This window comes from Chrysemys picta, chromosome 1 (assembly GCF_011386835.1).
Source record: "Chrysemys picta bellii isolate R12L10 chromosome 1, ASM1138683v2, whole genome shotgun sequence".
NCBI classification, from domain to species: domain Eukaryota; kingdom Metazoa; phylum Chordata; order Testudines; family Emydidae; genus Chrysemys; species Chrysemys picta.
Window position 1 is genome coordinate 104,402,466 of NC_088791.1, and position 13,250 is coordinate 104,415,715.

At 48.9% G+C, this 13,250-nt stretch overlaps 1 protein-coding gene across 8 annotated transcripts in view; it reads right to left on the reverse strand.

Annotated features, from left to right (window-relative positions):
* Positions 1 to 349: 349 nt before the first annotated feature.
* The window catches only part of DENND2A (DENN domain containing 2A), a 104,365-nt gene continuing 91,464 nt past the window's right edge, over positions 350 to 13,250 (reverse strand). For all 8 annotated transcript variants that reach the window (XM_065565602.1, XM_008171129.4, XM_008171125.4 and 5 more), the window contains 6 exons: positions 7,641 to 7,818; positions 5,942 to 5,983; positions 4,275 to 4,392; positions 3,233 to 3,472; positions 1,967 to 2,053; positions 350 to 1,127 (listed from right to left, as the gene is read on the reverse strand). In XM_065565602.1, coding sequence (XP_065421674.1) covers positions 1,096 to 1,127; positions 1,967 to 2,053; positions 3,233 to 3,472; positions 4,275 to 4,392; positions 5,942 to 5,983; positions 7,641 to 7,818 — 697 coding nt within the window. In that variant the 3' untranslated portion in view covers positions 350 to 1,095. The remainder of the gene's footprint in view (positions 1,128 to 1,966; positions 2,054 to 3,232; positions 3,473 to 4,274; positions 4,393 to 5,941; positions 5,984 to 7,640; positions 7,819 to 13,250) is intronic.

The following is a 13,250-nucleotide window of genomic DNA, read 5'->3' on the forward strand; positions in this document are numbered from 1 at the left end:
GCAGCTTGCAGCTGCGCAAGGCACCAGGAAATTTGGGGCCCCAAATTTCCTGGTGCCCTACGCAGTTGTGTACTTTGCGTATGGGTAAGGACGGCCCTGCTTGAGTGGTAACAGCTAATTTAGACCCCATCATTGTATATGTATAGTTGGGATTATGTTTTCCAATGTGCATTACTTTGCATTTATCAACATTAACTTTCATCTGCCATTTTGTTGCCCAGTCACCCAGTTTCATGAGATCCTTTTGTAGCTCTTCGCAGTGAGCCTAGAAGGCTAAAGAAAAATATCTATAAATGAAGCAGCGGGTTAAAAAAAAAATCTATAATTCTCAGCAATAATTCCCAACTCATTTTCTTTTTACGCCACTCACTTTTAATTACATTGTGTAAGGTTCTCAACTTAGACAATACAAGGAAAGGCCTCTCCACGAGGCCTGTGACACAGCTGCCTTGCAGAGCATAGCGGTCGATTAGTTGGCTGGCATATCAAGTTCTCAGTAGGTTTAGTGGTTCACCCTCCACCTCCTTTCCTCATTCGTAAGCACAACCTGCCCATGTCCTTCGGCATCCCTGCAGTCCTCAGTGTCCTCATTTTTGTCAAGACCTATTTTCATATGTTTCCTCTATTTCTCTCCTCCTTCTGTCCCCCTTCGTTCTCAGTCCTGGGTAATACGACCGTTTCCCCCCAGTCTCCATTATCACATCCAACAGTGCCACTCGGAAAGGAGGCAGGGCATGTGTCAATGGTTAATATTTTTCCTAACCCCAATATAAATAGAACAAAAGTATAATAACTAAGAAATCAAATCCATTTGGAGGTCTGCAAAATGCTACTGCAGAGTTTAGAGTGCTTGGTCCAGTGCATGTTACTGTAGGAGTCCAGAGACCTCTCCAGGCTGCTCTACCACCATCTGTTCATCTCATGGGGCCACTTTCACACAAGAGCAAATTCTGGCCTTTCTGCCTCCAGAGCTCAGCATCCAGGGCTTTCACCCCCTTGGGAGCAGGCTAAGTGGGAATGGTTGGTAACAGTTCATTTTGTTTCTGCTGAATTGTAAAATCCTTCTATTCCATGGAATGATGGTGCTCGTGACTCTTATTTCTTGTGGAGGAATTTCATTTTGCTACCTGATGGAGATGAAGTGAGGAAAACAGCCGTTACATAGCCACATATACAGTGGAGAAAGTCTGAGCTCCATCTCTCACCCCCAGAGCCAACTGGAGCAAGGACTGAGGAGGAGCTGCTGCCTCGGAATTACCCCCCCCCCCCCAGCAATGCTGGGTCTTGTTCAAGAGCAAGTTCTCCCTCCCTCCCTCCCCCCCCAAGGAAGGAATTGGCTCCTGCTGGAGTTAGGCACTGCATGTGTCAGCCGGACAGGGGCGATTTGAAAGGGAAACAAGATACGGCCTTCTCCCTCCTTCCTCCTTAGGCAGGAGTTAAAAGTTGTGCTTTCAAAGGACTTCCAGCCCTCTTTCTCTCTGTCCCTCTAGGTACTTACATGGTCTGCACTACTGCAATAGCGGAGCGCCTTACAGCTGTTAATAGATTTATCTTCACAACACTGCTGGGAGGTAATCTCCTCATCCTCACCTCAGCAGAGAGGGCTGAAGCACAGGGGGATTAGCTCACTTGCCCATGTGGGGCTCCAGTCCATCCCAGTGCCTTAGCCCACAAGACCAGCCTTCCTCCTTTGGGAGTCAGGTAATGAGCTCAGGGTCCAAACTTTGACAGACACACCCCACCCCCGCCTCGGCAATGCAGCTCCCAGTGCCACTGACATACGTGTACGTTAATACGTGGCCCAACCCTGACCACTGACTGAAGGCCCCGGGGGAAAGCAGATTCAACCCTCAGGAGAGTGGAGCTACCTAAAATAGCATCTTTGTTGCCAAATCACTGAGCTGGTGTTAAGAGTAACTTGCAACACAACCACCGTGAAAAGTCAGTGGTTGCTCTGGTATCTTACCAAGTCCTTTCAGGAATTTATTGACTCCACTCTGCTCTCCACTGGGGAGCGTTTCCAGGTACTCCTGGGCACGTACCTCAAACAGACCTGCGGCAAAAAAGACCCACAATCCTTTCGGTTCCAAATATATAACAATAATACCTACCTCTTCATTAGTAGAGCTAGAAGCACTTTACTAAGGAGATGAGTACCACTATCCCCATTATACAGAGGAGGAAATTGCAGCTCACAGAGCAGACATTGACTTGCCCCAGATTACCCAGCAGGCCAGTGGCAGACCTGGCCTCCAGAGCCACAGTTCAGTGCTCTATCCACTAGGCCACACTGCTTCGTCATGCAGGCATGACTAGCCAGACTGAGCATCTTTGCTTCGTGGAGGGAATGGAGGAATCTTTTTAAGAGAATTCTCTTGATCTCTCTGACAGGGAGTGAGCTGATAGTAGAATGTGGAGCCATTTGAGGAATTAACATTTGGGGACCACATTTTCACCATCTAGGAAAAGCTCTTTGATCCCTCTGCCATTTCCAATGTCCACCAGTCATTAGATCTTTTGAGGAGCTGGCTCAACCAGCACTGACCAGCCGTTTGGATGAGACAGGCCCCTCAAATCAGTGGAACCGTAGAGGCCATGGGACAGTAGTTAAGAGCTTCCCAACACCCTTCTCTCAAATGTCTATTCCCAGGAGGAGGCATTACGACAGTAAATACATTATACATCAATACACTGGAGCTAATGCTAGTTCTGTAGCATCCCTGACAAAAACTCAACATAGAACGGAAGAGGAACCACATGTGACAGAAACTAGTTATGCTGCTTAACACATCATGAGAAGGTGCTCACAGAGAAGCACCTCTAAACTGCTGCTATTTCCCAGCATTCATTAATAAACTCATCACTTCAAAACACTTTGCAAACATGAACTAAGCCTCACAACACTCCTGTGATGTAAGTAATAGTTCCCCCAGCTTTACAGATAGGGAAACTGAGGCAGAGAGCATTTAAGTGACTTATCCAAGACCAGAGATAGAGGCTAGGAATGGAACCCAGGAGTTATTGGCACCTGGGTCTATACTCAAGCCACACTTCTCTCAAAGAGGGATGGGATCACTGCAATCTTTCAAAAACACATGGTCATCATGGCCTCACCCCAGAGCTACAGCCAGTGCTGCTCCAGGGGACGATGCTGGCTGCTCACCCACCACTCCCAGGGGACTGATGACAAAGATTCCACAAGCCTAGCTGGAATAAGAAGAAGAGCCCCAACCTTTGACCCCCTGTTTCCGCAGCTCCCGTTCCTGAATGAATCCTCCAAACATCTGGGTTTCCATGAAGACCTCCAGGAAGCGTCGAAGGCTCTTGGAGGAGACAGACTTGCGGAAGGCCTCCCGCTGTAGGGTCCGCTCCTCTCGCTCGCTGGGGGTCAGGAACAGGGAGTAGTGGCCCATGATCTCCACAAAGAAACGAACAAAGGCTTCAGACACCACTTCATTCAAGGGGCTGGAATCTAAGGAAGAGGTGGGGGAGAAGCAGAGAAAGCCATGAGGTGACGGTGGTGCTGGTGGTGGAACTGTGAGGATGCACTAGGCGGGAAGGGTCACACCCTGGTTTACTTTGAAGTTGCATTCCTGGCTTTGGTACCACACCACCTTACTAGCCCTGCTGGCCTCTTTAGGAACTGTGCCCTGCACGGGTCTGAGAGTGAGCAGCAGCTGTGGAGAGAGAACACCTCAACATGTACTTTCCACTAAAAAGCTGGGAGTGGGCTGCCACTGCTCCCAGGAGCACTATGTAGGCTGCAGGCCCCTGGCAGATGATCCAGCGTGGCACATGCACAAGGTGCAAAACCTCAGTGTGGCCCCCCCATCAACCTCCACTCCAAGGTGCTGTTTGAGTCTAGTGGCTAAGCAGGAGGCCTTATCTCACTTTGCCGATTCACCCCTGCCCAGGATGGGGGTGCTGTGGAGGCCACAGGCTCTGCCCAGCTGGAGGGGAAGGCTTCACTCCCAGGACTGACACCAAAGCAACCTCCTTGGCTAGAAGGAGTCTGGCTGTGGATAAGGTGTGTGTGTGTAGGCAGGACGTATGGGGCAGAGGCTGAAGGAGACCCCCATGGAAGTCAGTCACATAGCAAAGGTCACCAACATGCTGGAGAGTTTAGCAAAGCCCAGCTAGTTCTAGCCGTTGAACTGCAACCTCCATTCAAACCTGGGCCAGGGGATGAAAACTGCCCCTTTTGGGGAAGTGACTGAAGGGCCGCTGGGCCGGGCCCACCCGATGAAAACGAGCAGCCAGGCTGCAGGCTGTACCGTGTCTGCCATTCAGAGCGCCCTCCTCCTTGTCGCTAGCCAGCTCATTCCTCTGCTCCAGGATGTGCTCTAGCGCCGCCTGCAGCTTCCGAGGCAGGATAGAGTCCTCGTCCTCCATCTAGAAAACACAAGCACACACTCAGGGACCTTCTCAGGGTGGGGTTTGTGCTGGCTCCGGGAACCTGCATTTCTCCTCAGCTAGCTCGCGTGGAGTCCGGGAGAGATGGGGCAAGGGCATGGAAGGTTATCTGTTATGAGACCGGGAGAGCAATAACAACAATACTCGGTGCTTATCTAGTGCCTTCTGTTCGGGACTGTCCATCCCTTCTATAAGCACTAAAGTGGGTGTCTCACCCCCAGCTACCACCTCGCATTGTACGGATTTGTAACCTTTCGTTTCAGCTGTTCGATCTGAGATCATGTCGCCCGTCTCCCAGCCCTGACCCCACTGCCTTGCTGGAGGTAAGGTGTTGCTCTGATAATATCAGGAGCGGGAGTCAGCCAAACAATGCCAGCAAGCAGCTAGGCTAAGACCTGCATATGGCTAAGTGATTTTCACCCCCACCCCTCTCCCGGCCCCATACAGGGAGCAGCGGGAGAGGCACAGAGACACCACAGACGGATTGGGCAGTAACAGGGTTGGGAGTCAGAAGGGAGGGGTTTGCCACGCTCTAAGCCACTGGAAGAGGGCTGTCTAGCCAGAGCAGCTGACATACGAAAACTGTATTGAAAGATAAGAAACAGCCGTTGTCCTCATATCACCCCTAGGAGGGAGGGCAGTGCTATTATCCCCACTTACAGATGGGGAACTGTGGACCCGAGAGACTAAGAAACTTGCCCAAGGTCTCACAAGGAGTCTGTGGCAGAGATGGGAGTTGAACCCAGCGCTCTTGGACCAGTCCAATGTCTTAACCAGATGCTTGATTTCCTGCCCTAGCCTGAACTCTGTGGGTTGTGGTTGTGATTCACAGTGGATTCTGGTTAGAAAACAAACAAAACCACCAGATAATCAATCCCTGGCTTCCAGGTCTAGGAATATGTTCCAGGACACCCCAAAATTCATGCTCTTCTGCTCCAGGTCAAAGGGAATCAGAAGAGGTGTATTTGTCTGCAAACTGATGGCCAGATTCCCATTTATTGTCTTCCCACTATGGTCTGGTAATGCAAGGACTAGACAGAGAGGAACATGAGAGGGACCGATGATGACAGAAACTGAAAGATCTACTAAAACCATTCTTCACTGGAAGGTGCAGATATTACCCTAGAAGGTAGTGCTGACCAGTGCTTAGAGCAAAGGACAGTGTCGAGACTTGGGTCAATTCCAAGCTTTGCCTATGACTCACTCTGTGACTTTGGACAACACACTTCTGCAGGCCTTGTGCCTCAGTTTCCCATCTGTTAAAAGGGGATAATGCTTCTCTACTTCACATGGATTATGGAGGGTTTAATGTTTGTAAAGTGCTTTGAAATTCTTTAAGGTGCTACCTAAGCACAAAGAACTGTGACATCACTATTAAACAGCACCTGCCATCAAATCCTGCCTCCCAGCCTGGGTCAAGGCAGGTGCTCCTGGCCCAGCCAGCCAAGCAGAATAAGCAAATACAGATCAAGGCAAGGAGAGGGAGGAAGTGGGAGAAAAAAGCCCCATATGGGACAGCTCTACTCACCTGTCTGAGGAATCGGTTATTAACGAGGTCAACCACAAGGACCTACCAAAGAGAGAATGGGGAATTGTTATTTCCTGTTATCAGAGATTATCCCAAGCCTTCCTGGCTCTCCAGGAAAACTCCTCCCCTCTCACAGAACCACAGCAGCAGGAGGAGATATAAACACTGGTCAACAGCAGGGCCCCTGTTGTGGTTTTCTGACCACTTCACCACAAGCTACAAAATGACAGCTTGAACTGAAAGAAGCTGGCCTTCCCTAACCCTCCTGCCTTCGCCTCTCCCCTACACATCCCAAACCCTTAGACTAGAACACAATCAGATCTATTGTCTAAGCAAAAAGCTTTATAAAGAAGCCACAGGCTATTTTACACAGCCAATGATGAGTGAGTGACCAAAATAATATGGGGATTTATCATGAACTCCTATTTAGTATTTATTCTATCACACAAAACAAAGCAATGCAACTTTAAAAAAAATTTAAACACATCATCTGTAATCTGTGGGACTCGTTGCCACAGGAATATTGGAAGTAATTGCTCAGTATGTCTCTGCAAAGATCAGCTCTGTATGAACAGTGTTGGTAGTTATAGAGCAGGTGTGAAGTGGGGAGAAAAACAGGGTCTCTGATATAAGCTTGTCTTTAAAAGATTATTTCCCTTAACACCTCACCACCATCAGTGCCACTGACTGGCAGAAGGTTGTAGCCCACCAAAGGTTTTTCCTGCACTGGAGTCTAGAAACACTTTGGATGCACGGCTGAAAAATGTTATGACCTGTCACGCTGTGTGTGTGTGCGTTTGCCCTTGCACACCACACATCAGTCCTGTTCAGAGTTAGTCATTTGTTTACAGGCCTGCTTATAATTATTATTTATTTGTAATGTGGGAGCACCTAGAAGCCTTAGTTAGTCACAGACCAGATTGCATTGTGCTAGGTGCTGTACAAACAGAACTAAAACACAGTCCCTGCTCCAAAGAGTTTGTAATCTACATAAGAACATAAGAACGGCCATACTGGGTCAGACCAAGGGTCCATCTAGCCCAGTATCCTGTCTTCCGACAGTGGCCAATGCCTGGTGCCCCAGAGGGAATGAACAGAACAGGTAATCATCAAGTGATCCATTCCCTGTTGCTCATTCCCAGCTACTGGCAAGCAGAGGCTAGGGATATGTATAAGACAAGAGACAACAAATTGATACAGCCAGTCAGACAGGCGTCTGTACTAACTACCACCGTCCCAGGCCCTGGCAATCTCTAAAAAGAACAATTCATACATGACAGACTCAGCGATTGACTCTCCACATGCACTGTCCTGGTAGCACTATAACTATAACAAAACTTGTAATAATAAACCCCACCAGCAAAATCACCACTGGAGCCCTTCTCCCAACTCCCTGTGGGACAGGAAGGAAAAATGAAGGTCATTATATCAGTTCCCCCTACCAATTGCAACAAAGTCCCTGCTCACTAGGTAGCAGCGTGTGTGTCTTGGAGCCAAAGGTTATGGGTTCTATTCACGATGCAGTTCACTGACAACTGGGATAGCTGTATTTCTGCAGCCACAGGTAGTTACAATGCCACCCTGCCTTAAAACAGTGACACAATCTAAGAGGCAAACCCTTCTGGGTGAGAAGACAACACAGTGCAGCCAACGCCTGTGGCTTTTAAATACAACAATTTCATCTGAGTTCATGGCTCACCTCTTCCACCGGTAGCTCCTTGAGGCGGGGCAGTGAGCTGGTGAGCAGGCCAATCAGGAATGGGGTTGGTGAGCACACAATGTCAATCATGGAAGGCGGCAACACGGGGATGTAGGTGTGCTGCCAGGTGAAGGGGTAGAGGAGAGCCACCATGGCATGACAACACTTCGACAAGGTGCTAGAAGACAACACAAAGCACACAGCAGTAGAGGCAAGGCAGAGGGTGAGCACTGAGCACTTACTGAAAATCAGGCCCCTTTCAGGTGTCTCAAGTTGGGCACCCACAGTCACTAGTCATTTTCAAAACTCTTGTCCCCAATCTTTATTTCCATGGAAAACACATGGAATGGGTCAGGATTACTGAAAGCTATTCCTGTCACATAACAAGGGGCAGTTTCCCATTGCCTCCAGTGCGTGCCTGATAAGGAAACACAGAAGTGGCTAACTGTGCAACTTTGCTTTCTTTAGAGAACAGAGATACAGTATTGAAGGCACTGCTTGTCCTGATGCTTAATTCTCTCCCAGCCCAGTGACACTCTTTTAATTAACAACAACATCTCTTTCTGACACTCAGCATACACCTCAGCGAAGAACAAGGCTGCAGGGGAAAAGGGTATCAATGCACATATAATGAACTGTTCAGAGAAAACAGACTAAATACTCAATAGAAACCAGGACAAAATACTATACTACTATACAGATCCTGCTCAAGACAGGGCCTCAAAAGGCCAGGCTGACCCAAGAGGATGGTGGGGAGGGACTATATTGCAAGTATGTCTACACTGCAATTGGGAGGTGTGATTGTATACGGGGTAGACATACTTGAGTTGCCTTTATCTAGCTGAATCAAAACCAGCGTCAGTAACAAGAGCAGGGTAACCGTGGCAGCCGGACAGTGGCATCAGCTAGCCTCCTGAGTGCAACCCCATCCAGGACCTGGAGCACACACGCGAGTGACCAGCCATGCCATGCTGCCGCAGCTTCACTGCTATTGTTACTCCAGCTAGCTTAGATCTATATAGATGCCTACAGTGCTGAAATCACACCTCCCGATTTCAGTACAGACATACCCTGAGGAGCTGGGATAGTTCATGCTTTCCCCATTCAAATGCTACCAGTGACTCTGCTGAAAGTTCCTTCACGGACGACTTCCAAGAAGGTTTGGCCAGAGAACTCTTCCAAGCGCTGGAAGGAGAGGTGGGTGGGGCGTGCGGTCAGTTTCACGGGGCTATGCAGAGCACGCTGCGGGACATTGGTTACTCATCTGTTCTGGCTTTGGACGTGTTTGTGCATGTCAGGGGATGGGGAGGCTCGCCATAACAAGCTGTGTACATAACGTCATTTCGGTTTTACTAGCATCCAGCTCTTGAAAGAATGGGGGAGGGGAGAAAGGCTAGTCTGGCCTGAAGGAATCACATGGCCAGGAAAGCACTCACAGCTGGCTTGTATTAAACTCCATGGGGGGAATTTACAGTGAGAAATGTGGCTCTGGCAGCTGTTGCTGACTTGTAATGAAAGAGAGAGAAGGAGGTTTGGTAGATGTGGTCTTGTGCTCGCTCAGAAAGTAAGAGGCCTGATTTTTTGTTCCAATTAAGTCTGGTAAATTTGAGTCCCTCCAGCATGACAGCAGAGTGGGTTTAGGAGAATATCATGGTTGGGCTACAGGTTTTGGCTGCTTTTCACTGGATACATTCAATTTGGCAAAGTGTGAATCTGTTGTTGGGACATCACTGTGACCAGGTGAAGAAGTGCTCTGAACAGTTTATACAGAGGTTCATGGCAGCCAGGGGATAAGTGAATTCCGATCCTAGGGCAGAGAGGGGAATCCATTTAACACTTCAGTTTAACATGGGGATAGTGGTACTGCCCTCCTTTGTAAAGCGCTTTGAGATCTACTGATGAAAAGTGCTATATAAGCGCTAGGTTTTTGTTATTCTTTCGGCTTTACCAGTGACTCTAACGGTGAAGAGAATATACTAGGGAATTACTTCAAGGGGCTTCCACATGGAGGGAGTCTCTCTTTATAAAAGAGTCCCAGATTTTCATTTCCTTGCTTAAAGGGACACTGTCAACTTGATTTGTTTCTAACTGACAACTGTAAAAAACAAAAATTGACATTTCTGATGGAGCATCTCCTGGATTTTTAAAAAAGGGCAGAGGGCTCTACTCCCCAGCTGATGTTCAGAAGGGTGCAGGACCTTAACACTAAAGCATGTTCCCACCCCCTTCTTGCTCCCTGTGCACATTCCCACCTGCTGCCCCTTCACCTCCACTTGCAATTTGCTTCTGCTCTCACCAGCAAGTCCCCTTTTGCATGGCCTGCACCAACCACAGCTAGTGATACTGACTCTCCACAGGGTCCTGTCAATTGCATAAGGCAAACAACATGAAAAATAAACGTTCTTCGATTGCATTCATTTACAGCAAACTTGTAACAAGAGTAGGCCTGCCATGTGAACATCAGCCTGACTGTGTCCCTTTAAAACTGTCTCCTTTAAGGAGACGTTGCTTTTCCTCACACATTTTGGGGCCAACATTATCCGAGATTGAAAAGCAGGGGTTTCCTCCTCCTCCTTCTTTATTTCCTAGCATATTTTTCACCTCCCCAATTTTATAACCTGCAGCAATACTAGCAGCATTTGTGCGGAAGCACTGTCACCAATTATCAGTAGCGTTATGGGATTATTCTGAGGATAGCATTGGAGCTCTTTTTTTTTTTTTTTTGAGTTGGGATGCAGGTGACAAGAGTAGAGGTTAAATCTTTGTCGTGAAGCAACCTCTGCCTCCTTCATTTTCAGGGCACAGCCAGCAACTCTATCCAGGGATAGGAACTTATGTGAAAGGTTGGCCTTAGTGACTAATGAAACTAATTGGTCTGGTTCCAGACAGCTCTAAGGAAGAATATTGTGCAGCCAAAACATTACTCTACCTGGGGGCTAGTGGGATATTAAAACATTTTGTCCTCTACCAGCATTACAGTGACTCTCCATTCCCTCTTCCCCTGCTTGCAAGTCACAGTGGAATACAGAGGGCATGTGACAGCGGAAGTGGGAGGGAAGATGCCTGGGAGGACAGATGGTGGAAGTCACAGACTCAGTTGCATTGGTTATGACAATTTTTTTTTTTAGTTGTATGCTGTGACTGTACAGGAAGCAAAGAAGGTTTCCTTCCCTTTTACCATAGCATCTCTGAAATCCTGGTCACCAGAACTCTCCCAGGTTAATCCTGGTCATCTGCTCTCAGTGTGGAACATTTCTCCCATTGCAGAATTTTCAGTCTACTTTGTGGATCAGATTGCTTAGTTTCAGATCCATCAGCATCCGGGAGTGCAGAGAAGTTGCTTTGGGGAGTAGGGGTGTGGGGAAGAATACAAATGTGGAGTCTCCTCTGCTTGAGTTTCAGCCAATATGGCTTGCTGTCAGGGCCGGCTCTAGCTTTTTTGCCGCCCCAGGCAAAACAAACAAACAAACAAACGGTGGCTGGACTGCCGAAGCAAAAAAAAAAAAAAAAAAAAAATGGCAGCCACAGGGAGCGCGTGGAGGGCGGTCAAGGGCGGCACCCACCCGCTCCCTCCGCCCGTGGGCAGCCCTCCGCCCATGGGGTGTCTCTCCCGGTCGGGCAGGCGGAGCCCCTGTGGGCTGCAGGAGGTGCTGGCTCAGTCGCTCCTTTAAAGGCGGCTCGGCCGGGCTGGGCTCAGAGCGGCACGGGAGGCGGAGGCCGGTGCAGGCGGCGGGAGTGGCGCGTCCCGGGGAGCCTGGCAGCACGGTGAGCGGCGGGGATCGCTAGTTCATGTTCCTGCAGGGCTGGGCTGGCCGCTCCCAAAATTGGCCAGAATGCCGCCCCTTACAATGTGCCGCCCCAGGCACGTGCTTTCTTGTCTGGTGCCTGGAGCCGGCCCTGCTCGCATTGGTACTGGATGCATTCAGGGAACTTCAGCCTTTCAACTGCAAAATGGAAGCTTTAGAACGATTAAAATCTAGCAGGAAGACACAGGTCCACTATTTGTGGAGACTGTCAATGCCTCCCTTTGGCGTGGCAGATTAGCGGCATGTCATGTGGAAATGATTTTTAGGCACATACTCTCTAGGCTGGGAATCCTATCAGTTACCATCTGTTCTCTAATCTTCTCCTTCAGGTTGAGGGTAGGGAGAAGAGAGAAAAGCAACTCCAGAGTGCTCAGACAGCCTGAGCCCTGATCAGTCTGATTTTAGACCTAGGTATAGCATGGAGCATGTGCTGCTCTTGTTGGTTTGTCATCTCCTACTGGTGATGATCCAAATCAAGTGTCCATGCTGATTCTTTTAGATCTGCCTTTGATACTATTGACCCCGAAGCGTTGTTGACACAGCTGCAGTCCCCAGCAGGGATCTATAGGACTTGTGACGGGGTAATCTATCCTTTAAGAGCAGTGGTGCCTAATGGTCAACCCACCCCATCACATGGGTTGGCCCTTTAAGAGGGTGAAAGGCCTGTTTATATATACAGGGATGGGGAGATAAGCAGAGAGAGGAAGTGGTCCCGGGAGTAAAAAGCATTCGGGATGAAATCCCATTACTGTTTCTTTAAGGACACAAAGCCAGAAGCCTGGCAGAGAGAGAGGGGCAAGGCTCCCCTCTCCCCCAGCCAATTGGGATGAGCTGAAAGAAGGGGAACAGCATAAAAGCTGCCTCCTTTCTCATAGCAGAGTGGACAGTAGGCGACACCAGCAGGGAAAGGCTGGTCCAGCTTGGGGTGAAGCTGGTAAAGGTCCCACAGCTGGCTAATCCATGACTCCGTTCCAGAGAGGACAGCTAAGGAATCCTGCTTAGGGAGGACCACAAAATCTGCCTAACAGAGCCCACCCAGCTCCAGCGAGGAGAGTTGGTGAGGCTCCTAGGTGAGGGGAAAGGGTGGAATTAACTCATACAGCACAGTTCCCAGGAGGAGAGCTGGGGATTCCAGCTTAAGGAAGGACTGAAAAGGGGTAACCCTGAGAATGAATCAAGAAGGGTTGCTGGACCAGAGGCTGTTTTCAGGCACAGGAATAAAGAGTCTCCTGAAGGAAGGAGCCAGAGATGGCTAGCTGGACTAAGCTCAAGGCAACGAATATCCCTGGGTGTACTTGAGTGAGCTACTTGTGCTTGTGGCTGTCACTAATAAATGAGACCCTTGCAAGGAGGGTGCTCTTTGATTAAAAAGATCCGTCTGACTTGATTATAACCCAGCTGAAGGGACGTGAGATGGGGTGCACCTACGGTGCCATGCCTGACCATAAGGGGGTGCACCAGGGTGACCTCCAGGCCCTCACAGGACTTTAGACCAAGATTTTCAAAAATGGGTACCTTAAAGGTAGGCTCCTACATCCATATTTAGGCTCCTGGATAAATGTTCTGATCTCTAAAGTGCTGAGTTCTCAGCAGCTTCCACTCAGCCCAATGGAACTGCCACATTCTTAGCATTTTGGTGAAATCAGGCCACCTATTTAGGTTCGGCTTAAGGCGTCTGACTCTGAGACATCTGTTTTTGCAAATCTTGGTCTTCAGTGTCCAGGACTGTCACTCTGGCACTTTGATTTGAAAACAAAATCTCACTACAAAGATAGTCTAATCCATTTGTGTCACATAGCAGACC